Source organism: Saprolegnia diclina (assembly GCF_000281045.1).
Source record: "Saprolegnia diclina VS20 unplaced genomic scaffold supercont1.13, whole genome shotgun sequence".
Classification (NCBI taxonomy): Eukaryota; Oomycota; class Saprolegniomycetes; order Saprolegniales; family Saprolegniaceae; genus Saprolegnia; species Saprolegnia diclina.
The window spans coordinates 157,061-182,713 of record NW_008246080.1 but is presented as its reverse complement, the minus strand read 5'-3'; the positions used below and the strand labels follow the sequence as shown (position 1 = coordinate 182,713).

Here is a 25,653-nt window from a genome sequence, read left to right as displayed (position 1 = left end):
GTTGTTTCGAGTTGGATGGCAGCGACGGTGCGAGCCGCACGTACGCGTCCGCTCCCCGGATGGTGTCGGCCTCGGCGTACAACCGGCTGCTACTGGCGTGCACGTGCATAGCGCGTACGTAGCGGCCCCAGTTGACCACGTCGTAGCCCAGTTGGCGCAACCGGTGAGCCGCATGCGAGTCGGAGCGCGGGTAGCCCAGCGGTACTGCCATGTCGACAGCAGAAATCGGTGCACGGAACACCCAAGCGTCCTGTGAATCAACGCGCGGGTACAAGAGAACACTGTTGCTGGCTTCTCGCTCCCATCGCGACGACCTAATCTCTCATGAGATGTGTAAATGAGGTGTATTCCTAACCTCCGTGCGCCGTCGTCCGCTGCAGTATCGCCACGGACGCATCAAAGTCCACATCGGCGTTGGCCAGCAGCCAGACGACACTGCTGTCGTCCTGTGCGTTGGCATGGGCAAACGCACCTTGAAACGATAGCCGAGCACATACATGCGCAGCTTGGTTGTTGGGGTCACCGATGCAAGTAGACGGTCGGTCTCGACCTCGTGCCCGACGCGGATATGGACGGCTGCCAAAGCAGGATTGTGCAGATTCCAGTGTAAAATGGCAACTCGGCCTGGCGCGCCGGCGAAGACGCCGAAAAGTACTGCACGACGAGATAAACCGATTCGAATTGTGGTGGCTCGACGGGTGTGCACCGACGAACGTGGTCCAAGACGCCGCCGAGCGTCTAGTTGTTGATGGCTGTGATGCGAGCTATACCATAGCGATCTGCCACGTACGTGGCCCACGGCGATCGCCGTCACATTCATACTGCGCTCGCAGGCCGCTGTGGCGTCAGCCAACGCGCCCAGTGTCGAGTTGGGTGCAAAATGCACGCCGTACTTCTCGCAGAGCAGTCGTTGGGTGCAGTCGGCAACGGGCGTCGGCATCGTGTCCAGCAAGAGCACATGTACCAGCGCTTGTATCCCCAGCATGGACGGCACTTGGGCAACATGATTGCGGAAGCCCAGCCGTTGCCAGAAGAGGGAGACAACGTCGTGCCACGCCCGCCGCTTTAACACCGCGGTACCATAGTTGTAGAGACCGAGCGCGTACTCGGGGGCCAAGGCAACAGCCGATGCGTACGTCTGCAGTGCCGCATCGACTTGCCCCATACGCTCGTCGACAGCCTACCGGTATGAGTGAGCCGTCGCATCCGTCGTACGGCCAAGTTGTTGAGCGCGTGGACGTTGCGTGGATGACAATCGCATGCAGCAGGTGGCGCCGGGCGGCGTCGTCGCGCCCAAGATGCAAGTGACGTGAGGGAGGATGGTATACTTCGCTGCACCTCGTAGTAGAAGGCACCGGCGTTGGTATGCGTAGTCCCGTCTTGCGGCGACAGCAAGAGCGCAATGCAGTTGAGAGCTACCGCCTCCTGCAGGCGACCCTGTGCGTGCGCGTGTACGATCGCGGTCCGAAGCTGTCCGAGTTCGGGGAAGCTGGCTTGTGCCACTCGCATCGTCGTCGTTGCCGTCGCCAGGTCATGGGTCGCTGTAATCGCTGGTGTACATTTCGGGTCCATTGCCAACACTCGGGTATTCGCGTCGATGGCCTCGCGCTTGAAGCCATTGGCGGCTAGAATCGCGCCCCCAGAGACGGCGCGCATGGTGTTGTAGCAAGGTGCGAATAGAGCTCTTTGAGCTGAACAAACGTCGACGCCGCCCCTCCGAGCTGCTGCTCGACACTCGCCGCGGCCTAGCCACGCGTATGCGTGTATACACGCACATGCAAGAGTACGTACGTTCATCGCGTCATTGCATAGTGACAGCGTGGTATGGCAGCGCTGGCGCATGCGGCCACGTGCCAGCCGCCCGTTGCGCGCACGGCTGCTTCCATGGCCTGGTATCCCGACGCTGGCAGGTCGAATGTGACCCACACGCGCCCACGCACAAAGAGCTGACCCACGCCGTGCGCCGAGTTCTCGTCGATGCATGTGGTCGCTGCATCAGCGCGGTTGCTTGGTATGCGGACCACAGGTCGCCGCGCGCCATCGCCATTGTGGCTTGCAGCATCGCCGCCGCATCGCGCCGCGCAGGCGCATGTGGCAGTACGTGGCTGCCGGTCGCAAGGAGAAAGGAATTGGCCATCACGCGCCACCGCATGTTGGACGCCGGAATCTTTGAGAGTGATTACCGTTGCTCCTGCCCACCTCATTCTAGTATGCTCTAGTTGCGCTGTTAGCATTCCCCCGGGCAATGCCGAGGCCACAGCCATCATGCGACCTGTCACTGCACGGACCATTGACCGCTGCGCGGGCTCCTCGACGTAGGCTGTTGAGTCAACGGGCTATGTAGGTGTGTCAACGTCGTTGACACATTGAGAAATCGAGTCTGCAGTGGTGGGCCAGCTTCGTACGAGATCGTACTACTGTCGCTGAAGGTGGCGACAGTACACAGCGCCGAGACAAGAATTGTCCTGTCTGCCGTCGACGACTGCGCGATTATCGATGGGTGGCACCAAGCCCAGAGTGCGCTGTTTTATTCCAACAGATCCCCTGAATGCGCTGTGTTTGAAACCTATTTTTTTCAAACAAAATTAAAACCATACAAAATACAAGTACATCTTTTACATGCGTATCAAACTGCTGTTTGAAACAGCGTTTGAAACAGCGTTTTAAACAAATCATGTATACATCAGGGGACCCCCACTCACAACGACATTCACTCACGTAGTCGTTTCGACGCCATCTGGTACCGTATACTGGGGTTTGTAGTCGACTAACCGGCTAGGATAACCGATTCACGGAGGTAATCCAACGGCGGGTTTGCCAGGATATTTCCATTTTGGGCGAGGAGCGAGCACGAAGATGCCATTGACCGGTGAAGTAGTCGCGCTCTCGGGCAAGTTCGAGACGATGACCCGGGCCGAGGCCACCAAGCGTATCCAGGCCGCGGGCGGGTCGGTCTCGTCCTCGGTGACCAAGGCGACGACGCTCCTCGTGACGACCGCGGGCGACGAGAGCAAGAAGTACAAGGACGCGGTCGCTGCCGGAATCAAGATCTGTATGGAAGATGCTCTTGTCCAGGCGCTGGACGGAAAGGCGGCCTCGGCATTGGAGGGCCAGGTCGTCGCGCTCTCGGGGAAGCTCGCGACCATGACCCGGGCGGACGCGACTGCGCAAATCGTCGAGGCCGGCGGAACCGTGTCGTCGACGGTCACGAAGAAGACGTCGATCCTCGTTGCAGCGGACGGTACCGAAGGCAAGAAGACACAGACCGCGGCTGCGCAAGGGGTAGTCATCTGGACCGAAGCGCAGCTCGTGGCTGCGCTCTCGGGCGCCGCGCCCGCGTCGGTGGTCGTGAAGGACGAGTTTGAAGAAAAGCCAGCGGCCAAGAAGAAGCGCGCGGCCAAGGACGAAGCTGCTCCGCCCGCAAAGAAGCCTAAAGCGGAAGAGGTCAAGCCTGAGGCCGTCAAGGGTGAGACGAGCGATCCCCCGCCGGCCTTGGGCGAACGTCGCGGGGCGCGTCGGCCCGACAAGCACTTGTCAACGCGCGAAAAGTTTGAGATTTTCGACGACTACTCGACGGACCTCATGCAGACCAACATTGGCCACAACAACAACAAGTTTTACATCATCCAGCTGCTCCAAGCGACGGCCGACTCGACCTTCCACGTCTTTACGCGCTGGGGCCGCCTCGGCGAGGCCGGCCAGCAAAACCTCAAGGGCTTTGGGCGCGACGTCGACAAGGCGATTGCGCTCTTTGAGAAGAAGTTCCGCGACAAGACCAAGAACGACTGGCACCAGCGCCATGCGTTTGTCAAGTACGACCTGCAGTACCAACTCGTCGAGCTCGACGCGTCCGAGACGGGCGACGGTACGCAGCCCAAATTCCTTTTGTCTTCCTACAGAAAGCGTGTAATAGGTGGCGGCGACTCGGATGCGGCCATGGGCAAGCTGTCGGCGGCACAGATTGAGAAGGGCCAGGCGGTCCTTGCCCAGCTCAAGACGTCGTTGACGGGAAAGCCATCGTCTGCGCTCATTACGCAGCTCTCGGGGCAGTACTACTCGCTGGTTCCGACGTTGTCGGGCCGGCAACGACCGCCACCGCTCAACACGCTCGCGCTCGTCGAAGAAAAGGAAGCGCTCCTTGGTACGCGGCCACTTGCTGGTTGACTTCTCTCTCATGTCGGCGATGCTTTAGACTTTTGGCTGCGCATGGGCTTTGATGACATGGAAGAGCAGACGCACTTGGCGCCGATTGAAGGGCTTATGGACTTACCGAAGCCCGAGAACCTCGGGATTGCGGCCGCCGGTATTTGTCACGCGAGCGCCGTCAAGCAGTGCCAAAGCCGGGGCCAACAGCTCGTGGTATCGAACGCTGGTGCGCCGGTCAAGCCCATGGACAAGGTGCGTCGTCCATATGCGATAGGGCTCTGTGGCTCACAGTTGAATTGTGCTAGGACCTCTATGGCTCGATCGTGCTGTACACGGGCAACTGGATCTACGCGGAGCTCAACAATGCCCTCCGGTATGTCCCTGCTACAAGTGATTACTTATTTCACTCACATTTGTGCAGATCGGAGAACCGGGCAGCGGTCAAGCGCTATTTCAAGTATCTGCGCCTCTTTATGGAGGCCATGAACTACATGCCCAAGAAGTCGCAAGTGCTCTGGCGTGGGGTACATACACGTGTCTATGTATCACGGAGGCTCATAGACCTCTGGTGTAGATCAGCGTCGACCTTTTCGACCAATACGAGGAAGGCAAGGTCATTACGTGGTGGGGCGTCAGCAGCACGACGTCGGACGAGAACGTGGCCCGTGGCTTCATGAACAGTTGCGGTGGCAGCTGCACGCTCCTGAGCGTCCGGTGCACGACGGCGATGGACATCTCAGTGCTCTCCATGTACCCGAACGAAAAGGAGTGCCTCCTCGCGCCCGGCACGCAGTTCAAGGTCCTCAAACGGGCGCGCAAAGGACGTATCGCAGAGATTGAAATCGAAGAAGTCGGCCGCTGCATCTAATAGTGTGGACTGTGTACCTAATATACATGGATTTGTTGTCGAATGCTCGGGCGAGGTGTTTGCGCGCAGCATTGCCCCACACTTGGGTGACACTAGTGTATCTTGGCTACGGATCTATCCCTCGGGCTGGTTGTTTCTCACAGCAGCAGGTTCTGTGGACCAGGCGGTTGACACAAATTTGCCGCCAAGCTACTAGCGCCAGCTTGTCGGGTACCAGATGCCGAGCTCCAGTAAATGCGCATCAGTGTTCTTGTAGTCCATGTTGACCATGCACACATCGACGATAGACGATCGAGAACCTCCTTTTACCACCGCTAGAAACAACGGCGTGGACGAATCTGTGGGCCGTTGTGAAAAGATTTGTTGCGTCTGGCCATGGCGTCTGGTCGTACAGTGTAATTCGTTTTATGAAATCATGTAGGTACAAATTGAACTGCTTGTGAATCATGGCCACCGCTGCGATATCTGTTGCATGCCTTGTTCAACTTGCGTTCCGTGCAAATGTAATTGGACAGTCGCCATCACGCACAAGCTACTAGAGTAGCACACCATCCATACTAATGAATCCAACCATACCAGTGCAGTTTTGCTAGACCTAGTGCAGACACCGTACTAGTACAGTAATCACCCGTGTCGCGTGGTCATGTCATCGGGTTTTTAGCGCTGGCTCGGTGGCGCTTTTCTCAAATCGCTAAACAATCGCGTTCTAGTATGCTCAGACGACGCAACTCACGTCGCTCCAAGCCTCGATGACAGCGACAAACGGTCGTACGCTGCTTCTTCAAGCCTTCTCCTTCATCGGGTCCATAGCCTATTTCATGGGCATAGAAAGGTCACCACTTTGGTCTACATACCGAGCAGATGTTGGACGTGTACAGTTACTCTTACATACATTCCGCTGTCCATCACCATCACTCCGTGTCCAACAGCCTCTGCCGCCGCCGCAATCGTGGACAGCACCGTGTAATGCTTGGCACGTTAGCACTCGTGACGTTATAATTCAATTTGCCTCGTCCATGACGCACCTTGGGCCGCTCCTGCGCAAGAACTGGGCGCTCAAGCGGCGGCATCCGATCGCTGTCTTCTTTGAGATTGTGCTCCCGACGGTGTTTTTGATCCTCTTGTCGCTTCTCAAGTCGAATTTCGACGGCGGCGATCCGCTTAAGGTCACCAAGCCCGGGTACGATGGCAGTACGCTCTTTGGCACCCACAGCGCTCGGGAACCGCCGGTGCAAGCGCTCCTCTACAAGTGGTACAACGATGGTTCGTACTACTCGTACTCGTACGACGCCACGCTGCTCTCGCAAGAATGCAAGAATCACCTTCTCCTCTCTGCACCGAAGCCGTCGGTCGCGTGTCGCCCGCCGCAGCTTGCGATCGTACCCGATACGGCGTTCACGCGCAAGTACTTTTTCGGGGCGCTCAAGCAGTGGTACCCGTCGGTGAGCGTCCCACTGTCGACGAACGGGTCGGTGACGCTGCCGGGTCTCTCGGACGCGTCCGTGGTGTTTTTCCCTTCGGAAACAGCGCTCGAGGCGTACATTCAAGGCAGCAACTACGGTAACCAGACGGACGCGAATGGCGCTGCGCTCAACGCCAACTCGTACGACCCGATCGTGGCCGCGGCCATTGTGTTTGCGGACGCGCCGAAAGACGCGGCCATTGGAACGCCCGTGTCGCTCAGCTACAACCTGCGCTTCCCCGTCAACAACTACGGCGACGGTGCGAGTGCGGTCCCGACGACAACCGGCAGTTACTTCCCGTACCGGACCTACGTGTCGTCGACGGCCCGCAATACGTACACGGAGCGCGGTTTCTTCACACTGCAGACGCTCATCACGCGCTTTGCGACGTGCCGCCCCGACTGGCATGCATCGAACCAAACGACGACGGGTCAATGCCAGCAACCGACCGCAGTTGGCCCGGCATCGCTCGATGCCACCAACAAGGATGTATGGGTGGACGCGCTCTCGAGCTTGCGCCAGAACGGCAAGTCGCTTGTGCCGCAAAACTGGTCGTCGCTCCCGTCGACGACGACGACAACATTGCTCGCGCCGCTGCGCTTGCAGCCGCAACCGCATGTGCTCGGTGCCGGCCTCGACATGCCGGGGCGCGGCATCACGGAGCAGTGGTTCCTGGGCGGCGACCGGTCGACGATGCCGATGTTTCTGCCGGTGACGTTCCTCGTCTTTTCCGTGCTCGTGTTTGGCCGCCTCGTGACGAGCTTGGTGCTCGAGAAAGAGACGCGCGCCAAGTCGTACATGCAGGCGCTCGGGCTCTCGCCGACGGCGCTCGTCATGACGTGGTACATGACGTACGGCATCGTGCTCTTCCTTGGCGCGTTGCTCCAGATGGGCGTCGGGTGCTGGACGCTCTTTACGTTTTCGAGTCCTCTCGTTTTGCTATTGCTCTACGTCTGCTTTGGGCTTGCGTGCATTGCGTTCGGGTACTTTCTCTCGAGTCTCTTTGCGTCGGCCAAGACCGGCGCCAACGTCGCCCAGCTCGTCTTTCTGATCTGCGCCGGTGTCTCGCTCGCGTTCAACGACAATTCGTCGGCTTCTATCAAGGCAGTCGCGTCGCTTTTGCCGCCGACGGCCTTTACGTTTTCGATGCAAGTCATCATGCAAGCCGAGTACATTGCCACCGGCATCTCGCTCGGAGCGATCGGGAGCTTTGAACACCGACAGTACTCGCTTCGCACCGGGTTTGGCATGCTCTTGGTCGACTTTGTGCTCTTCACGCTGCTGGGTGCGTATGTCGAGCAGCTCAACGACGGACACCCGTGGTACTTTCCATTCACAAAGCACTACTGGGCTTCGGCGGCCATCGGCACGACGGCGACGTCGACCAAGGCGACGGCCACGAATGGCAACATGGAAGCCGTCGACGCGCAATTGCAGGCGCAAGAAGCCGACGGCCGTGCGCTGCAAGTGCTCGGTCTCCGCAAGACGTTTGGCAAAAGCAAAGTCGCGGTCGAGGGCCTTCACATGGCCATGTACGAAGGGCAGATCACGTGTCTTCTTGGTCACAACGGCGCCGGCAAGACGACGACGATCTCGATGCTCACGGGCATGCTGCGCCCGACGTCCGGGTCGGCGTCGTTCCGGCACTTGGACTTGGACAAAGATCTCGCCGCGCTCCGCAAGTACCTGGGCGTTTGCCCGCAGCATGATATTCTCTACGACGACCTTACGGTCCGTGAGCACTTGACGTTCTACGCTAGCATCAAGGGCCAGTTCGATATGGCCGTCGTCGATGCCATGTTGGACGACGTCGGTCTCACGGACAAGGCCCACGTCAAGGCCAGTGCGCTCTCGGGTGGTATGAAGCGCAAGCTCTCGGTCGGCATCGCGCTCATTGGCGACAGTGCGCTCGTCTTCCTCGATGAGCCGTCGTCGGGCATGGATCCGTACAGTCGCCGGAGCATGTGGGATCTCCTGCTGCGCAACCGCGCGGGGCGTGTCATGATTCTCACGACGCACTACATGGAAGAAGCCGACGTCCTCGGTGACCGCATTGCCATCATGGCCGACGGTGCGCTCCGGTGCGTCGGCTCGTCGCTCTTTTTGAAGAACCGGTTTGGCGCTGGCTACACGCTGACGCTGGTCAAGGCGCACGCTGACGTCGACATTTCGGATCTCGAGCGTCTCGTGCACGCGTTTGTGCCGTCGGCGGCGCTGCACTCGAACGTCGCGGCCGAAGTTGCGTTTCAGCTGCCGACGGCCCGCGCATCGGCGTTTCCCGGTCTCTTCCGCGCCCTCGACTCGCAGATGACCGACGTTGGCGTCACCTCGTACGGTGTCTCGGTCACGACGCTCGAAGATGTTTTTATCAACGTCACGACGGCAACGGCGACACCCGGCGACATTGTTGTGCCGATTCTCGAAGACTCGGGCGTGCCGTCCGACCGGGAAAACGCACCGTCCGTGGTGAATGGCCGCCGGAGCCAGGTGGTGGCTCTTCTCAAGAAGCGCTTCCATGTCGCCAAGCGGGACAAGAAGGCGCTCTTCATCGCGGTGCTGCTCCCGGCGATCCTCCTTGCGATTGGCTTTGGGACCATGAAGTTGATCTATGCCAGTACGTTGGAAGCTGCTGAGCCGCGCCTTCCGCTCGTGACGACCGAGTACCCGGCGCGGACTGCGCCCTACTACTGTCTCTATGACGTCGACGGCGGTTGCGCTCGAGTCTTGAGTCGCTTCTCGGGCGTCACGACGAAACACGTGCCGACGTTCTCGACGCCGCTCTTTTCATCGTCGAGCCCCAACGTCTTTGGTGCGACGTACTCGCCGCCGTCGTTCAACGTCTCGAGCGCCGACGCCACCGTGCTCCGGTTCGCGCAGGCGCTGCTCGACGAGACGTCGACGCAAGCGCAAATGGGCGCGTACGTCGTTGCCGCCGACACCAACATGTTTAGCTACAGCGTCTTTTCCAACTCGAGCGGTGACCACGCGTCGGCCATCTACAAGGTGCAGATGGACCAGGCGCTGCTTCGGTCGCTCGCCGGTACCAACGACATTTCGCTTACCGTCGCTTCGTACCCGCTGCCGGCGTCGCGCGCCCAGACCGCGCGGAGCAAGGCACGGCTTGCGCAGTGGGGCCAAACGATCGGGTTCACGGCCAACCTCTTCTTCCTCGTCGCGTTTGCTGTCTTTCCGGGCGCCGCCATGACGTTCCTTATCAAGGAGAAGCAGCTCACGGCCAAGCACCAGCAGCTCGTGTCCGGCGTCAAATTGCACTTGTTCTGGGCCGCCAACTACATCTGGGACCTCGGTTCATACCTCGTGCTCTTTTTCTTGGCACTCGCCATGATCCAGGCGTTTGGGGTCACGGCGTTTCAAAACTCGGCGTCGACGGTCGCCCACGCGTTTGATGCCGTCGTCGTCGTCTTTGGTCTCCTCGGGTTTGCGCTTGTGCCGCACACGTATCTCGTGTCGTTTCTGCTGCAAGAACACGCGTCGGCGCAGAACACGGCGATCCTCTTCCACTTGGCGACCGGTCTCATCCTCTTCATCGTGCATTTGCTCCTCAACGGTATGTTTGAGACGGACCTCTCGCCGGGCTTTTGTCTCTTCCCGCTCTTTGCCGCCGGCCACGCGCTCGACAAGATCTCAACCGCCAAGAACGTCACGGGTGTCGCCGCCGACGGCTCGCCGACGTTTGTCCGCGCCGAGGCCTTTGACGGCGCCGTTGCAGGCAACGACATGCTCTATCTCGCGGCGACCGCCGTCGTCTTTACATGTCTCGTCCTCGTCGTCGAGTTTGTTTCGACCAAGTCGCTGCACAAGAAGGATGCATCGGCGAAAGCAACGGGAACGACATCGGTGCTCGACGTCGACGTCCAGCGGGAACACGACCGGATTACTGCGCTTGCGTCCGACAAGGCGTCGATCAACGCCCACGCGGTGGTCACCCACGGCCTCCAAAAAGTCTACGCGAACGGATTCCTTGCCGTCCAAGACCTCTCGGTGGGCCTTCCGAAGGGCGAGTGCTTTGGGTTCCTCGGTATCAACGGCGCCGGCAAGTCGACGACGCTCAAGATGCTCATGGGCCAGGTCGCACCGTCGGCCGGCGCCGCGTACCTTGCTGGCTACGACGTTTATAGCCAGCAGACCGAGTCGCGCAGCCTCGTCGGCTACTGTCCGCAGTTTGATGCGCTCTTTGACACGATGACGGTCCGCGAACACTTGGAGCTCTACGCCGCGCTTCGGGGCCTCGATGTTGCCAGCGCCGCGAGCGCCGTCACGTCGCTTTTGCACAAATTGCATCTGCAGTCGTTTGAGCACGTGCTGGCGGGCGACCTCAGCGGCGGCAACAAGCGCAAGACGTCGGTGGCGATCGCGATGATCGGGTCGCCGCCCATCATCATCCTCGACGAGCCGTCGACCGGCATGGACCCGGTCTCGCGTCGCTTCATGTGGGAGCTCATCTCGGACATTTCGACGAATCAGCGTGAGTCGACGGTGATTCTGACGACCCATTCGATGGAGGAGTGCGAGGCCCTGTGCTCGCGCGTCGGCATCATGGTCAGCGGCCAGCTCGAGTGCCTCGGGAGCATCCAGCACCTCAAGCACCGGTTCGGGAACGGGCTCGTGCTCGACATCAAGCAGCATTTGCCGACGGCGTCGGACGTCGAGATGCTTGTCGCCACCTTGCCACCGTCGCTTGCGTGGGCCGACGTCGAAGCCGCGTGCACCCGCCTCAAGCAGCCCAACCGCATGGCGTTCGTCGACCTCGACCACGACACGGGCCGGCTCCTTGCGCTCGCGCTCGAGGCCGACGGCGCCGTTGACGCTCAGACGTTTGCCAACTGGTGGCTGGCCGAGGACCAGCACGACGCACTCCTCGCCCAGCTCGCCAGTGCCCACGGTCGCTTTAGCGTCCTGAGTCGCCAAGGCACGTTCGCCCGCATCCAGGTGCACGTGAGTCTGGCGCAGATCTTTGGCGTCATTGAAGACGCCAAGGCGGTGCTGCGCGTCGCCGAGTACAGTGTCGCGCAAACGTCACTCGAGACGATCTTCAACCAGTTTGCGAGCAAGCAGAAGAAGGAGGACGACCGCGTGCTCACCAAGAAAGGGTGCTGCCGCCGTCGCAAGGCACCCCCTGCGAACAGCAACTACGTCGCTGTCACCGGTCCGTAGCGACGTATTATCGCATGTATATCGACCATCATATAAGGTTGCATTTGCAAGCTCATTCCCGCCTTTTGCATCTACCACTGGTTGGGATACGGTCGATCTAGTGAGTCTAGTGAGACTTAGGTCACGGTCGAGTACGTTGCAACACCGCTACGAGCATGCTTGATGCATGCGTCGAACACTTTGGTGGTTAACGTCGTGGTTGTCGACCTCATGCAAGATGCTGCCATTGGCTTGGATATGATTTCAGCCAATCAAACACGTCCATTTCAAGCCAGCCAATCACAAGTGACCATTCCATATCTCGTCCGATGGCCACAGCGCCGGTCGCGGTCGTCTTCTCGAGCGACTACGCCCAGGCGGTCTCGCGCCTGCCGGTGCACCCGCAGCGCGAGGTCATGACCTTCTCGCTGCTGCAGCACCTGCGCCTGCTCGACCGCCTCCACGTAGTGGCGCCGACGCCAGCCACCGACGCCGATCTCGCCCGCTTCCACGCGCCCCGGTACATTGCAGCTCTCCAGAACGCGTCGACACTCTCGCTCGACGAGCAGCTCGAGTTTGGTCTCACAGACGACGCGTGTGCTTTCGATGGCCTCGAGCGCTACTGCTCCTACGTTGCGGGCGGCTCCATCACGGCGGCGACCCTCTTGACACTGACGTCGCCTGCCCGTCCGGTCGACGTTGCCGTGCACTGGGGTGGCGGGCGGCACCATGCCAAGAAGGCTTCGGCCAGTGGCTTTTGCTATGTGAACGACGTCGTGCTCGCCGTCGACGTCCTCCTCAAGTCGTCACCGGCGGCCAAGGTGCTCGTGGTCGACATGGACGTTCACCACGGCGACGGCGTCGAAGAGGCGTACTACTACAGCACACGCGTCTTTACCCTGTCGTTCCACAAGTACGCCCGCGGCTTCTTTCCCAACTCGGGTGCGCCAAGCCGCATTGGCGCAGGTCCTGGCAAACACACAAACCTCAACGTCCCGCTCGACGATGGCATCACAAACGAGCAGTTTCTCGAAGTGTTTGAGCTACTGACGTCAACGACCGTCGATGTCTTTGCACCGACGCACCTTGTGCTTGTGTGCGGCGTCGACACCCTCGGAAGGTACGACGACTGTGCTGCGTTCGGCGCTATATCCTGCACGACGTAGTGATCCGTTGGGCACGTTCAACCTCACGGCCGAGGGGGTTGGGTGGTGTGTGCAAGTGGTGCAAGAGCTGGATTTGCCGCTCTTGGTGCTTGGTGGCGGCGGCTACAATGTACCAGATGCCGCCCGGACGTTTGCGCATGTGACAGCGACGCTGCTCGGTGTCGAAGCGGACGTGCCAACGACGATTCCAGAGCACGAGTACTTTGACAGGTATAAATTGCGCACTTTCCAATGTACGGTCAACGAAAATCGGAATTGTGGAGGTACGGACCGTATTTTACGCTGCAAACCCGTCCCAACATCGGTCGCGTGAATCTCAACACGATTGCGTCGCTCGAAGCGACGTGCGCGACCGCGTTGCAGCACCTCGAGCGCACCAAAGCTGCTGTGGCTTCAAGCCAGTCCCAAAAGCGCCGGGATAACTTTTAGTTTTGTTTCAAAATATACTGGCCTATGAGGGAGGTCGAGTCGCCCACGGACTTGTAGAACACCTAGTTTTGCTGACATTGATGACAGCATATACTAACTATCCAACAAGTCTCTCTTTAATGCATGGTCGGATCGAAAATAAGAGGCGCTGACCCGCCGACCCTCGGCTTGCAACGCCTTCGGGCCTCTGACGCGCTGTTAGGTTAGTTGTAGCAAAGCTGAATAGGTTTTTGCGAAATCAAATGACTAAGCTTACCTCGCGATTTCCTTGTGACCTACTAACGACCGACTAGCGACCGACAATCGATCAACTAACGATTGACTAACTACCGACTAACTGCCGACTAACTACCGACTATCGGTCGAGCAACAATCGACTAAACGACCGACTTGTAGCTGTGTCACGACCGAGAAACGCTGTCCAACAACACAATAAGGTCATCTATCTATGTACTCGTCTCGTCGTCTTCGGCGTAGTGGTCGTTGAAGTTGAGGTCGAGCATGAGATGGTGCAAGTGGGGCGCCGACCCCGTCTTGAACATGGTCCGCAGAATCAACAGCAAATAGTGATGGCCCAGCAAAAACTTGGCCGCGAGCGCCGTCAAGACGTCCATGGCCGATGCATCTAGATACGAATTGTCATCTTCTCCATTTTCGACTTCTTCCAACGCACCGGACGACCGCTCGAGGTCCCGCAGGCACTCGTCAAAGTGGACAACGTAGTTGACCGCATGATGGAGCAACTGCACAATGTACTTGTGGATCGAACGCTGGTTCTTGCCGAGGAAGCAGCGCTCGAGCATGCGCTGCAAGCAGTTTTCGATCGCGTCGCTCATCTACAGTCCCATGAGACACCGTCCAGAACACTACTCGACGACTTCAGAGACGCGGCTAGCACTCGTTACGGCGGCTTTGACAACTTCCCAGTGCTCTTCCGACGTCTAACGCGATATAAGCACAACGACTACAGCAACGGTGTCCTACCGCGCGGGCTGCATACCCGTGGATGCTCTCCACGAAATGCAGCATCTCGGCCAGGCGCAAAACGTGTACGTGCAGCTCTTGCTTGGCCCTACACATCCGTACAAGTCGTGTCTCTATCTCTATCTACTCAGCAGCATCCATACATGAAGTAGCCCACACGGTGTCGCAGTTGGTGCTTGAACTAGTCCACGAGTATGTGCACTTGATACATTGATACTAAAAAATACCTGGACGACGTAGCGCTCGACACCTTGGAGCTAGCATAGTACGACAACGAAGATAAGATGACGAGGCATGCGTCATTTCTCTACCTGCAGGAGGAAGACCCCGAGCGCCGAGTACTTTCGCATCGTCTCTTCTTGGAAGATCAGGTGCAAAGGGGACGGAGGTGCGTAGCAAAACTCCATTTGCTCGAGCCAAGTGATGGACGGTACGACGCTGACGTCGGTGGTGGGGATGACCTGCAGCGAGAGCTCGTCGAGGCACCCGTCAAAGCGATAATTGTCCTAAAAATGTCGATGAAATTGTGAATTTTTGGCCAAATTCCGCTTGGAATGCTGTCGTACGGGGGCATGGAGAAACGTCTCTTGTAGCAGCAGGTTGAGCGTATATGGCTCGAGCCAGCGCGACCGGTGGACGTTGGAAAAGATATGCTGGAACAGGCGCGACGTCAAGTGGATCGAAGCGTCGGCCTGTTGCTGCAGCACAAACCAGCGCAACGTGTCGAGGTGCGCGATAATGTTGTACTCGGAGACAAACTGCCGCGCAAACGAATGTCCGAGGTTCAAGCACTAGACAAGTTGTCCACCGTACACAATGAAAACCCAGCGTACATGGCGGTGCAGCGGTTGCACGATGCGCTCGTTCAAGATCGATTCAAAGCAAATGGGCGGGACTAAGCACGGGTGAGCAGTCTACTTTTGCCCATTGTACGTACGCGACGGTGCGAGCGGCGCTTGCCAAGGCTCGTTGCGTGCGTCGACCGGCGGCTGACGAGGCAAGAAGCTGCTGGGGATGTCTACGCTTCGTAAGTCGACCGAGTAAAACTCGTGTTCGTACCGGCGGCCATATGATGCAATAGCGCGTCACCGAGCGTCGACTGCCCCGGCGCCTGCGCTTGCGTCGGCGGGCCCGTCGCGCTTGTCGCTAGCACCATCGGCGGCGGCAGCGACGGGGGCGGGACGTGCAGTGTGCTCGAGAGGCGGGCGTACGCATGCGTTTCGATCAACAGCCCGACGACCGACGTCAGAAAATCGGGCGCTGCGACGTCGGTTGTCGGTGTAGCGCCGATCGACGCGAGCAAAATGGTCTCGAACGCCGACATGGTCGTCGATGCTAGCTCCACGTCGGCGGGCAACGGGAGACCGCGGACGTAGTCGTAGAGCGCACTCAAGTACGGTTGGAGCGTCGACTCGAACACGGTTAGAAGTAGTGTATACGGGCGTGGGAGGCTAAGTACCGAGTACTGTTCGAGGAGCCGCGCGAGCCCACGGAGAAGCGAGGCCGCGACATCCGGTAACCGCGGCGACGCTTGCCCCAACGGCTCGGTCAGCAGCGTCGTTGTCCACTCGAAGAGCCAGCGGAGCTCTTCTAGCGACGTCTCATGGGCGGCCAGCGTCGCCAGCAAGGTCGGCGACGTGGTATCTGCTTGAAAGAGGACGAGCGCGCGGCGAAACGTGCGCACCCACTGCTGCAGTGCATGGCCAAAGCCTTGCAGCGTCGAGCAGCCATCGAGACGCGTCAAATGCCTCCCAAGGCCGTCAAGAAAGCCCACGGACGACGCGGCCGACGCGAACCGGAGCAGCAGATTGTGCAAGCTGCCTGGTGACAGGTGCGAGACCGCGAGCGTCCGACCGACGGCGCTGAGCTCAAACTGCACGAGCTGCATAGAAGCCCAGAAGCCGTGGCGGGCAATGTAAGGACACGTCGACGGCAGCGTCGACGAGAGCGAATACGTCGTGGACGGGACACCGAGGAGTGCGGCGATCGCGTCGGCGACTAGGTCGGCCTCGGAAACGACCGTTTGAACAAGCGCGGGGAGTTGGAGCTCACGCAGCGTCTCGCAGTATTGTGTGTAAAAGAGCCAGGGTTTGTGGACGCCGTAGGTCTCGGGCGCGGCCACCGGCCCGGGCGCGTCCGATGGCGAGAGCTCTGGGACCTCGTTCGTTGCTCGGGCGCGTGACGCATCGTTCGGAGGTGGCGGCGCGACGGGCAGGTGGAGGCGCTTGATCCGTGCGGGCTGCGTCGGCGCTGACGATGGCGTATCGTCGTCGGACCACGCACTCTCGTCGTCGTCGCTGTCATTGTGCTGGAACCAGTCGTCGTCCAACGTCAGCTGCTTGAGATCCTCGACGAGCGCGCGCGTGGCTTCTTTGGCGCGAGCGCGCGCTTGGTCGGCCATCGTCCGCCGGGACGCACCGCCGACGCGAATCGCTTCAATGTCATCGAGGTCGGCCTCGGTGAGCGCGGTGGGGGCGGTCGCGAGGTGCAAGAGCATCGCCGTGATCTCGGGCGAGATCTGCAGCCCCATCTTGGCGTCATTCGAGCCAAAGAGTACGTCGGCGAGCCGCTCGGCATGGCGGTCGCGGTGGTGGAACTGCAGCGTCTCAATGAGACCCCACGCACGCTGCTTGACCTGGCTCGGGTTCACGTCCAGGTAGCTGTGGGCATGGAGGCTGCGGATGTAGTGGTCCACGAGGAGCTCATCGACGTCGGCGCTCGTCGCATCCAGGCGACCGACCAGGGCGCGGACGTCGGTCCGCCACTCGGCGGTCCATCTCGGCGTGGCCATTATGGTGGCGTGCGGTAATCCGCATGCATTATCCGGAAGATTTGGGCCAAACCCCATTTGTCCCACCTACAACCGTTTGTCCCGACGGCCTTTCTGTTTGTCCCAAATGTGTGCTGGCAGCCTCTCAATCGACCAGCGAGGAGAACGAGATAAGCGGACTCATCCAGAAGACACACGAGTAGGTATTACAGGGTAGCCGAAGCTCTACTTGACAGGGGCGTACTGGGCTTGCTTCTTCTTGTCCATGTAGCGCTTCAAGAAGCCAAGCGTCGCGAGGAGGATGACGGCAAGGATGAGGAAGAACCAGAGGAAGCTAAAGCCGCCATCCGCATCCGTGTCGCCCGTGAGCGCGTGGCCGCCGTTGGTGTTGGTCACAATCGGCGCCGGCGTCGCGATCGGGCGCGGCGTACCGACAGCCGCAATCACCTCTTCCGGCGTAGCATGCAGCGCGAACGTGTTGACATAGTTGGTGTCGGCCTTGGTCGCGGTCGCCTTGTTGCTGGTCGCGTTGAGCGTCGCCGGCACGTCGTGGACGTAGGCGACAGTGCCGGAGCCCGTGACCGTCGTCGTGAGCGTGCTCAGGACGTCGACGAGCGCACCGCCGACGCCACCGAGCGTGACGTCCGCGTTGTCGCAGACGATGGCGCCGGCGTACACGTTGCCCGTGCCCGTGCTTGTGATCGTGTGGTTACCGCAGACGCCCGTAGGGAGGAAGTTAATGTTACCGGCCCCCGAGATCGTCGACGCGACAACCGGCGCGTCGATGCGGTTGCCCTTGTAGAAGGCGCTGCCCGAGCCAGCAATCTTGGTCGTGAGCACACCCGGAAGAAGCTCGGACGTCGTCTCGAACGCGACCGCGCCGCTGCCGTGGTGGTTGACGTTGACCGCCTGCGCGACGAAGCGACCGGTGGTCCACTGGATGTCGCCCGACCCGGACGCCTCAATGTTGGCGTAGCGCAAGAGAAGCTCGTCCGTCGAAACGAGCAAGCTACCGGCGCCCGACGCCGCGAGCGTGACGTCTTCGGTCGTAAAGAGGACACCGGGCTCGACGATGCAGTCGCCGGCGCCGGCGCACTCGATGGCGTTGAAGAGGCCCGGCGGCGCCTGCACCTGGGTGATGAACTCGAGCTCCGGCGACGCCGTAAAGCCGGGCGTCGACACGGTCAGCGTCGGCGTGCTCACGTCCGTGGCGAGGAGCATCGCGTCGAGCGCCGCCTGCGAGCTCGTGGTCGTCGTGATGCGGAGCGACTTGGCGTCCGACGAGACCGACACGAAGCCGTTGCCGGGCAGCTTGAGCTTAAGGCCCGAGAGCGAGGTCGAGTCCAAGGTCCACGTGTGCGTCACCGTCGTTGTCGTGTTGGCAGCCATCGTCGTCGGCGTGGTCAATTCGAAAATGACCCAGTCACTTCCTGCACCCATCGACCGGATACGAGCGAATCATCCGGATACGATGAATCGTGGCTTTTTCGCAGCAGCGTCGCAGCGCCCGATCACCTCGGCAATTCGCCATCGTCCTCAAAGTCCATATCAAAGTAGGTACACGTATATACCCTAATCCACGATAGCATTCAACCATATACCTCATCTCACGCTTTTTTTGGAAATGCCATCCCATACATTGATGCTCGTGGAAAAAAAGGTGGTAGGCAGTGCCTGCGCAGCCGCCCCACCACGATGTGCCACCGCCGTGTCCTTGAAGCGCTACTGGTCATCGAGGATAACTCGCCAGTTTGGAGAGCACCCCGCGTTCTTGTCGATGATAAAGCTGCACGCAAAGGGCTCATTTTGTTGGCTGCAGCACAGCCGCACGTTTGATCGGGTTCCATACCGTTGTTGTACAGTACCCTGCACAAACGCCCGACGTCATTGACAGCAGCACTGTAGTATAGTGTACAATACCATGGGTCAATAATTGACCCATGACAATACCAAGGGTCAGTACCACAAGAAAGGGTCAATAAGCTCCTTAAACAGCTTATTGACCCTTTCTTCTTGGCGTGCAGCAAAGTCTGGCATTGCTAGTCGTACCGTCATGCGTGTGCTCGCGTGTGAGCTCGCACGTATCCACGACACGGCATATTGTGCTTATTGCATATCTTAGCCCACTAAGATGGTGCTAGGCTTGCATCCACTAGGTGCTGGCGTCACCGACTGGTCGCCTAGACGTAGCTGCTTGATGCTCGCGGGCAGTGTATCTTGGGCAACGATATTCTAGAATACTCGGACATGCATGCTTCGAGTGCGCGTGAGAAGTGACCGCGGGGAGCTTTACCAGTGGAGTGACTTTGCGAATGGCCGAGCCATGATGGACCTCACACGCTACAACAGGGAAAGTGCTTGAGAACCCGGAGCGGCCGTTGATTTATCGCGATCTGCTGGTCGACGCTGGCCGAGCTGGCTCACCGCCCCGCACACCAACTCGAAGCATGTCCAACGTCGGGCCCTCAATCAATGAATCCAGCAAGCTGTCGTCGTGTTGGTGACGATGACGGTTTCAAAGGATCTATGGCGGGTGCGGCAGCATGGTGCGCAAGAACGACGTCGCAGTGCTAGCGAGTGTCATGGCTCATTATAGAGCTACGTGGGCGAGACAAAGGACCAGCTGTGGCATGGCCAAGGCAAACCCCTCTGCGCACGCGTGGACAATTGTGGAAGTAGGTCCAGGAAGCGATCGCCTTGCTGTGGCTGCACGCACTAGACCATTATTCGTGATACACCCGGTGATATGTCGTCTTGCGCAGACTTTCCCCTTCCATCTCCACGATCTCGTCGTGCTTGGTAGGTTGAAAGGCAAAGTGGGACAGGCGGCCAATCAAATCCCAGTGAATTTTTCGATAAGCCAATCAGATCCAAGACTGGATCCGGCCTCGGAATCGCAAACACGACCACATCGAGTTTGGGACTCGACAATCATTGCATGCGGTCCACAGCAACAATTGATGTCATTTGTACACTATGTCCTGCCCCATGTCCATGCTTTGGAAGAAGGGCTGCTGAATACAAGTGGAAGAACACACCAAAATATTCTCTTATCTCTATTCATTTTGCCTCAACACTAGGGCAATGGTGCCGACGCCAACTAGCACGACCCAAGCAAGACGATTACGACGAGTCCTTTCGGATCGTCGGATCCTTGTGTTCATCGTAATCGCGCGACTCGTAGTCGACGTGGACAAACGCCCGCTCGACCGCATCAAGCTCCTCGACCTTCTTCTGGAGCGCGAGACTAATGTCGTGCGCGTCACCGACCGTCATCGACTTGGGCATGACGACTTCAAGCTCAACCTAAGGTACAATGTGTCTTAGGATTCTCGAAAAGGAGGTCGGGATACCAAAAAGTTGTTGCCAAAATGGTACGCGCGGACAATGTCCGACTGCATATCGGGATGGTGCGAGTCGGCAATCGCATGGATGCGCTGAATGAAATCTTCGTCGGCCTCTAGCAGGAGCGTTCGACGCCGTTGAAACCACAGCAAAAGACCACGTACGAATGCCCACAAGCCGGTCGACTTGCTCTTTGCCCGTCTCGAGCCAGCTCCACGTAATGTAGATCGAGATGCAAATGGCGCCGATCGGGTCGAGGTACCACGCATCAATGTTGTAGTGCGCAATCATCGACGTCGTGACGGCCACACCGTTGCTAAAGACGTCGTTGCGGTGGTCCTACGAGCGGCTAAGAATGACAAGCTTAGAGGCACAGTCTACCTGGGCGAGCGCCGCGGCCGACGGCGACACGTGGGCGATTTGCGCGCAGAGGAACCAGAGGATGAGCTTGACAACGATCGCAACCGCCAGCACCGCGATCGTCAAAATGGACATGTCGAGCTCCGGAACGTGGCCGTTGAAGCCTTCAATGAGCGTCGCTATCGACTTTTGGACCACCTCGAGCGCTAACAGTATCAAGATGAGCACGATGGACGTGTTAGAGGGATGATGGTACGCACAGGCCATGCCCATCAGCGTCGCCGAGACAACGACCGCAATCGGCTCGAGGCGGCGGCGGCCAGCCGGGTAATCGGGGCTTGGCGTGTGCATGTAGCGGTCGGTAAACCAGAAGAGGCCTTGGGACGTCAGATCGAGAATCGAGTCGACGAGCGACGAGAGCACGGCGAGCGAGCCACTGACGACGGCGGCGTACGTCTTGGCGATCGCGAGGATGATGTTGATGACGATGGACGCCGAGATGGCCAGCTGCACACGCTGCGACGTGGCCTGCGGAAGGCAGCGGACCTCGTTGGCGTCTTGCTGGTGCAGCAGCGAGTGGGCGACGGCCGACCGCGCCGGGCGGTCCTGCTTGATGTCGAGCGCGACAGACCCGTAGTCGCTCAGCGTCATGGTTCGATTTGGCAACTGGACCCAGTCAAACTCGAATTCGTTTCTCCACCTCAAAATAGTGTTGCTTTTCTATTTCGGGGTAAAAAGGACCGCTGCGTCAACATTGGACGGCGTGCACTGTCGCCCGCGCACAAATACACAAAATTCGCGTGTCGATGGCGCGTCATCGTCGAGAGACCGAGCCGACCGTCCCATGTTTATTACCTGGTCTACCACGAGTCGCCCTGCTGGAGTGCGTCCATAAAATAGTGTAATGTATCTACTGCCATCGTCGCTCCACCTCCGGCTTCCTACCGGATGGAGCTGGACGAAGGGTGTCGAACAAACCGCCGAGATCCACGACTCTCTGTTGGGGCACAAATAATGCTATAGAAAAGACGTTTGTTGGTGGCCTAATAGGAGCACAGGGTCGGTGATCTTGCCCTCGATTCATGGTTGCGATGACAAGTATCCTTGCCAGTAGCCAGTGGCCAGTAGCCGTTCCTGGCGATGCCAGCTGGTGACGTCGGCACCGCTCGATTCATCGTATGGCCGTGCTGCGCAGTATAAATATGTATGGCGCGGGACGAATCATTCCACGTCGTTGCTTTTCGCTGGCGGTGTTTGTTTAATCGAACGAGACTAGCCATTGCTAAAAGCTCTTTGTTGATCAAAGAACGTCTACCAGTCGAGTACTAGCTCCTGCTGGACAAGAACAAGTTCACTTGCTTCGAGCGTGCGGTGTTCAATTGCGCGCATTAGACTCGCCACGTCAATGGCTACGGGTGGAATTGACTACCCAGAAAGAATGTTGTTGAGAGTTATGGAGCGCTTGTAGACGGTTGACCAGGCGTCCTCCACGTGACGACTTCGACCAGATGCGACAAGGACATGGCTAGAATGGGACTTGGAACGGCAAGAGCTCGACTTCTGCACCGGCGCTAGAAATACGTGCGATCGGAAACAACGCGCCGACGTCACCGGCTTCGACCCGCAGCGTCATGGCGAGCGCTGTGCCGTTGATGCTGAACTGGATGCAGCGTCGGTCGCGATCATGCTGCAGTAGAAGAACTGCAATGCCAGTCGGGGTGCTTGGATCGAGGCCGCTCGGCACGCGTTTCGTGAGTTGCGAATAGACGTCGTAGGTCTCGCAGTTGAAGTAATACCCGCGCGGTGCGCTGCCGTAGCGGTGGATGTGGGGAGAAAAGGTCTTGAGTGTCGAGAAGCCGACTTCGATTTTGGCGCCGAGCCGGACGCGAACGACAAACGTCTTTTCAAGAGTTGTCGCCAGCACGTTGCTCCAGCCGGTGGTCGTCTGACGCACAATGGTGTCGCGCTCACGCAGCTTGAGAAAGACAGAGCACTGGCGCGGGTCCCAGTACACGTTGTGTAGTGGCGCCGCCGGGGGCGCCGACGGCGTCGGTTGTGGACACTCGATCTGGAGGTAGTCGAGCATCTCTCGGAGCTCGGCCTCGTCCGCTTCGGAGAGGCCATCCAACGGCAAGAACCCCGTTCGGAGAAGCTTCATGATACGTGGAAACGTGCTTGGGTCCAAATCCAAGAAGTACTCGCCTACCGGGGATCGTCGTCGGTACCAGTTGCCACAGATATAGTGCAGCGGTAGATAGCATTGTATTACCTTTCTCGTTCGGTAGCCAGTGGTCGGACGAGAGCATCGCGTCGAAGTAGCTGCCTCGCGTACGCAGCAGCGTCTCGCGTGCGGTCGTGAAGAGCGTGCCGCCGACGTTGAGCGTGACGACCTTGGCTCGCTCGCTCGTCGTTGTGCTCTGTTGCTGGTGACGAGACGCAGTGTGGCCGCATGGTGATGGAAGCTTGGAGAGGAGCTCGAGCTGGCTGGCGACCCGGGCTTCCTGAAGGCGCAGCGCCGAGTCGCGAGTAGCCAAGCTCGTTACGATCGCGTGCATCTCGTGCGTGATGTGCTGTAGCGCTTCGGTCGTCTCGGGCGACGCAGTCAGCGCCGCAATGGACGCGTGCAGAGCGGCAAAGTCGACCCCGTCCGGCTTGTTGCAACTCACAACCATCTTTATACTAGCCGGAAGGAGGACGGTGTTGCTTGTCCAGCGCGCCTGTCCAACTCCAGTACGTGTCCAGATTGCCATTTATTTTCAGAGGTCCTCTCTTTTCATATATCCATGACGTGGCAGCGCAAGCGTATGGGACTGCACAAACCAGCAGGAGACAGCTTAGGGCCAGCATACTTTATAAGTTGTCGCGCTGTCATTGATAACGCAAAAGCAGTTCGTTCATAGACCATGTACGGTATATGTAGGTTATACAGGCAGTAGCTTGACAGTCGCCCAGCTCGAATCGAAGCGCAGACACGGGTACAAGGCGACATCTTTCGGGACGTTGTGCAGCCCCGCAGCGAGAGGGACGCCGTCGACAGCAAACGAAATGCGTTCTTGGTCCTTGTGCCACGTCACTTGGAGAAAAATTAAATTCATCAGCTTCGCTGCAATGACAGGAATCTCCCGTGGCTCGGTATGCGACCGCACGGTGCCATTCGTACAGCGAAAGAACCAGCCCGGCGGCGTCTTGCGCGGGTCTTGAACACACGCAAACTTGTGCAACGGCAGAAACCCGACTTCGACATTACTCCCGAGACGGACGAGGACTCCGAAGGTCGTCGCTGGCATCGAGGCAAGCACCATGCCATTTGCGCGCACAGCTTTGGTGTTTGCGACCATAAAGTCGTTTTCCAGGGTGATGGTCTCGGTGCAGTGTAGTGGGTCCCACTGCAATCGCGGCGTCTCCACCGGCACTGGCGGCGCGGATGGCGCTGGCAGCGGCCACTCGATCTGGAGGTAGTCGAGCATCTCGCGGAGCTCGTCCTCGTCCGTATTCGAGAGCCCACTGAGGTTGAGCGTGCCCGTGCGAAGGTACTTGATCACTCGCGCAAACGTACTCGCGTCCAGGTCCAAAAAGTACTCGCCTACCGAGAGTCGTTGTCAGTACCTTTCACCACAGATATACTAGTAGATGGCGTTGTACCTTTTTCATTTGGCAGCCAGTGATCACATGAGAGCATTGCGTCAAAGTAGCTGCCTGGGATCCGCAGCAGCGTCTCGCGCGCTGTCGTGAAGAGCGTGCCGCCGACGTTGAGTGTGATCGTCTTGGCGTGCGTGGGGAGTTGATCGACGGCCGTGTCCGCGTCTGTTTCGTGTCGATGGTTGTCGGCCTTGAGCTCTGCCAGCAGCTCGAGCTTGGCGTCAAGGCGTGCCTCTCGCTCTCGCAGCGCTGCTTCGTGCAGTCGCAGCGCTTCTTCCTTGGTCGCTACGTCCGACGCAATCGCAGACAACTCGTCGACGAGCTTGCATAGGGCGTCCGACGTTGTCTCGTCCAGTGCCGCCACCGAGGCTTGTAGCGCAGCGCAGCGGTCGTGCAAGGTCGGGCTGTCCACCATCGTGTCAAACGTTGAAATGCCAGTCATCCGGATAAAGATGACATACCGGATACAGATGGATTCCGTCACCGCGCCTTGGTGCTATGTCTGCGCCGCCTCGATACTTACATAACGCAGCGACCAGCAATATGTCTTATGCGCACACACTCGCACAGACTTGTTGGTCCTTCTGAAGCACCCTGTATTCGTGTACAAGTCCACGCTTCTATAGTTTATATATTTAGTGCAAAGGTAGAAATGACCCTAAATTGTCGCCACCAAACTGTGTTCTTGCACAGGAAGGAGCCGCACGTTGGCTCCAGAGGAGAAGAGACGCACGATCGGATACAAGTCGACGTCACTAACGACGTTGTGCAGGCTCATCGGGAGCAGTACGCCGTCGACCGCAAACGAGATGCGCTGCTGGAGGCGGTGCCACGTCACTTGAAGCAGCGCAAGTCGCTTCACCGTGGTGTCGACGAGGCTAATTGACGCTGCTTCGTCGTGCGAGAACACTCTCCCGTCTGCACAGCTGAAGAACCAGCCGCGGGTCGTACTCTTGCGGTCAGGCACCGGCGGCGTCTCGTCGTCAAGTGGAAGGAACCCGACTTCGGCATGAGACCCAAGCATAATGAGCACGGCAAAGGTCGACGCTGGTTGCGACGCGACGACGATGTCCCAACCATAGGGCCGTGCGCGGCAAGCGTATTGTCGTCCGCAAGTTGAATCTTCGTGGAGCACCGGCGTGGGTCCCACTGCAGTGGCGCCATCGGTGCTGATGGCACGGGCGCCGGACTCTCGATCTGGATCTGGAGGTAGTCGAGCATCTCTCGTACATCCGCTTCTTGGTTGATCGTGAGTCCCTCGACATCCAGTGTGCCCGTGCGAAGCAGCTTCATGACGCGTGGAAACAGGGTTGGATCCAAGTCCAAAAA

The 25,653-nt window shown here is 59.0% G+C and overlaps 10 protein-coding genes across 10 annotated transcripts; 3 read left to right on the top strand and 7 right to left on the bottom strand.

Annotated features, from left to right (window-relative positions):
• Positions 1-350: 350 nt before the first annotated feature.
• Positions 351-1,656, bottom strand: SDRG_05007 (hypothetical protein; the record flags this gene model as incomplete). The annotated part of the gene is made up of 3 exons (XM_008610701.1): positions 351-446; positions 791-1,180; positions 1,339-1,656. 3 exons carry the CDS (start codon positions 1,654-1,656, stop codon positions 351-353), a joined length of 804 nt encoding a protein of 267 aa, XP_008608923.1.
• Positions 1,657-2,838: 1,182 nt separating this feature from the next.
• SDRG_05006 (hypothetical protein) lies at positions 2,839-5,057 on the top strand. The gene is made up of 6 exons (XM_008610700.1): positions 2,839-3,865; positions 3,914-4,141; positions 4,193-4,398; positions 4,452-4,519; positions 4,568-4,670; positions 4,721-5,057. Exons 1-6 carry the CDS (start codon positions 2,857-2,859, stop codon positions 5,012-5,014), a joined length of 1,908 nt encoding a protein of 635 aa, XP_008608922.1. The 5' UTR covers positions 2,839-2,856; the 3' UTR covers positions 5,015-5,057.
• Positions 5,058-6,026: 969 nt separating this feature from the next.
• Positions 6,027-11,701, top strand: SDRG_05005 (hypothetical protein). Its single transcript, XM_008610699.1, has one exon. It carries the CDS (start codon positions 6,031-6,033, stop codon positions 11,650-11,652), a length of 5,622 nt encoding a protein of 1,873 aa, XP_008608921.1. The 5' UTR covers positions 6,027-6,030; the 3' UTR covers positions 11,653-11,701.
• A 249-nt stretch (positions 11,702-11,950) lies between these two features.
• Positions 11,951-13,350, top strand: SDRG_05004 (hypothetical protein). Its single transcript, XM_008610698.1, has 3 exons — positions 11,951-12,751; positions 12,798-13,007; positions 13,061-13,350. The coding sequence occupies exons 1-3, from the start codon at positions 11,961-11,963 to the stop codon at positions 13,224-13,226; spliced, it is 1,167 nt and encodes a 388-aa protein (XP_008608920.1). The 5' UTR covers positions 11,951-11,960; the 3' UTR covers positions 13,227-13,350.
• A 107-nt stretch (positions 13,351-13,457) lies between these two features.
• On the bottom strand, positions 13,458-17,016 carry SDRG_05003 (hypothetical protein). The gene is made up of 11 exons (XM_008610697.1): positions 15,270-17,016; positions 15,148-15,228; positions 15,044-15,105; positions 14,777-15,001; positions 14,522-14,716; positions 14,438-14,467; positions 14,354-14,391; positions 14,211-14,298; positions 14,105-14,167; positions 13,900-14,062; positions 13,458-13,851 (listed from the first exon to the last, which is right to left on the bottom strand). The coding sequence occupies exons 1-11, from the start codon at positions 16,999-17,001 to the stop codon at positions 13,673-13,675; spliced, it is 2,856 nt and encodes a 951-aa protein (XP_008608919.1). The 5' UTR covers positions 17,002-17,016; the 3' UTR covers positions 13,458-13,672.
• Positions 17,017-17,163: 147 nt separating this feature from the next.
• SDRG_05002 (hypothetical protein) lies at positions 17,164-18,412 on the bottom strand. Its single transcript, XM_008610696.1, has one exon. It carries the CDS (start codon positions 18,367-18,369, stop codon positions 17,206-17,208), a length of 1,164 nt encoding a protein of 387 aa, XP_008608918.1. The 5' UTR covers positions 18,370-18,412; the 3' UTR covers positions 17,164-17,205.
• Positions 18,413-20,005: 1,593 nt separating this feature from the next.
• On the bottom strand, positions 20,006-21,371 carry SDRG_05001 (hypothetical protein). The gene is made up of 5 exons (XM_008610695.1): positions 20,946-21,371; positions 20,707-20,891; positions 20,490-20,664; positions 20,334-20,440; positions 20,006-20,286 (listed from the first exon to the last, which is right to left on the bottom strand). Exons 1-5 carry the CDS (start codon positions 21,334-21,336, stop codon positions 20,104-20,106), a joined length of 1,041 nt encoding a protein of 346 aa, XP_008608917.1. The 5' UTR covers positions 21,337-21,371; the 3' UTR covers positions 20,006-20,103.
• Positions 21,372-21,914: 543 nt separating this feature from the next.
• On the bottom strand, positions 21,915-23,416 carry SDRG_05000 (hypothetical protein). Its single transcript, XM_008610694.1, has 2 exons — positions 22,955-23,416; positions 21,915-22,887 (listed from the first exon to the last, which is right to left on the bottom strand). The coding sequence occupies exons 1-2, from the start codon at positions 23,355-23,357 to the stop codon at positions 22,211-22,213; spliced, it is 1,080 nt and encodes a 359-aa protein (XP_008608916.1). The 5' UTR covers positions 23,358-23,416; the 3' UTR covers positions 21,915-22,210.
• Positions 23,417-23,580: 164 nt separating this feature from the next.
• Positions 23,581-24,741, bottom strand: SDRG_04999 (hypothetical protein; the record flags this gene model as incomplete). Its single annotated transcript, XM_008610693.1, has 2 exons — positions 23,581-24,268; positions 24,328-24,741. Coding segments are annotated over 2 exons (1,076 nt in total), but the record flags the coding sequence as incomplete, so codon positions are not given.
• Positions 24,742-24,982: 241 nt separating this feature from the next.
• SDRG_04998 (hypothetical protein) lies at positions 24,983-25,617 on the bottom strand (the record flags this gene model as incomplete). The annotated part of the gene is made up of 2 exons (XM_008610692.1): positions 24,983-25,326; positions 25,371-25,617. The coding sequence occupies 2 exons, from the start codon at positions 25,615-25,617 to the stop codon at positions 24,983-24,985; spliced, it is 591 nt and encodes a 196-aa protein (XP_008608914.1).
• Positions 25,618-25,653: the final 36 nt, after the last annotated feature.

Bases quoted from the DNA above. Each gene is read 5' to 3' on its own strand.
- SDRG_05006 (XM_008610700.1), top strand. From the start codon at position 2,857: ATGCCATTGACCGGTGAAGTAGTCGCGCTCTCGGGCAAGTTCGAGACG. The intron at 4,142-4,192 runs GTACGCGGCCAC...GCGATGCTTTAG, and splicing joins AGAAAAGGAAGCGCTCCTTG to ACTTTTGGCTGCGCATGGGC. The intron at 4,671-4,720 runs GTACATACACGT...CCTCTGGTGTAG, and splicing joins CGCAAGTGCTCTGGCGTGGG to ATCAGCGTCGACCTTTTCGA.
- SDRG_05005 (XM_008610699.1), top strand. From the start codon at position 6,031: ATGACGCACCTTGGGCCGCTCCTGCGCAAGAACTGGGCGCTCAAGCGG.
- SDRG_05004 (XM_008610698.1), top strand. From the start codon at position 11,961: ATGGCCACAGCGCCGGTCGCGGTCGTCTTCTCGAGCGACTACGCCCAG. The intron at 12,752-12,797 runs GTACGACGACTG...TGCACGACGTAG, and splicing joins GGCGTCGACACCCTCGGAAG to TGATCCGTTGGGCACGTTCA. The intron at 13,008-13,060 runs GTATAAATTGCG...GGAATTGTGGAG, and splicing joins GAGCACGAGTACTTTGACAG to GTACGGACCGTATTTTACGC.
- SDRG_05003 (XM_008610697.1), bottom strand. From the start codon at position 17,001: ATGGCCACGCCGAGATGGACCGCCGAGTGGCGGACCGACGTCCGCGCC. The intron at 14,468-14,521 runs GTAGAGAAATGA...GTACTATGCTAG, and splicing joins TCGGGGTCTTCCTCCTGCAG to CTCCAAGGTGTCGAGCGCTA. The intron at 14,392-14,437 runs GTATTTTTTAGT...CTCGTGGACTAG, and splicing joins TCGAGCGCTACGTCGTCCAG to TTCAAGCACCAACTGCGACA.
- SDRG_05002 (XM_008610696.1), bottom strand. From the start codon at position 18,369: ATGGCTGCCAACACGACAACGACGGTGACGCACACGTGGACCTTGGAC.
- SDRG_05001 (XM_008610695.1), bottom strand. From the start codon at position 21,336: ATGACGCTGAGCGACTACGGGTCTGTCGCGCTCGACATCAAGCAGGAC. The intron at 20,441-20,489 runs GTACGTGGTCTT...CGCTCCTGCTAG, and splicing joins CGACCGGCTTGTGGGCATTC to AGGCCGACGAAGATTTCATT. The intron at 20,287-20,333 runs GTATCCCGACCT...ATTGTACCTTAG, and splicing joins ATTTTGGCAACAACTTTTTG to GTTGAGCTTGAAGTCGTCAT.
- SDRG_05000 (XM_008610694.1), bottom strand. From the start codon at position 23,357: ATGGTTGTGAGTTGCAACAAGCCGGACGGGGTCGACTTTGCCGCTCTG. The intron at 22,888-22,954 runs GTAATACAATGC...GATCCCCGGTAG, and splicing joins CTGGCTACCGAACGAGAAAG to GCGAGTACTTCTTGGATTTG.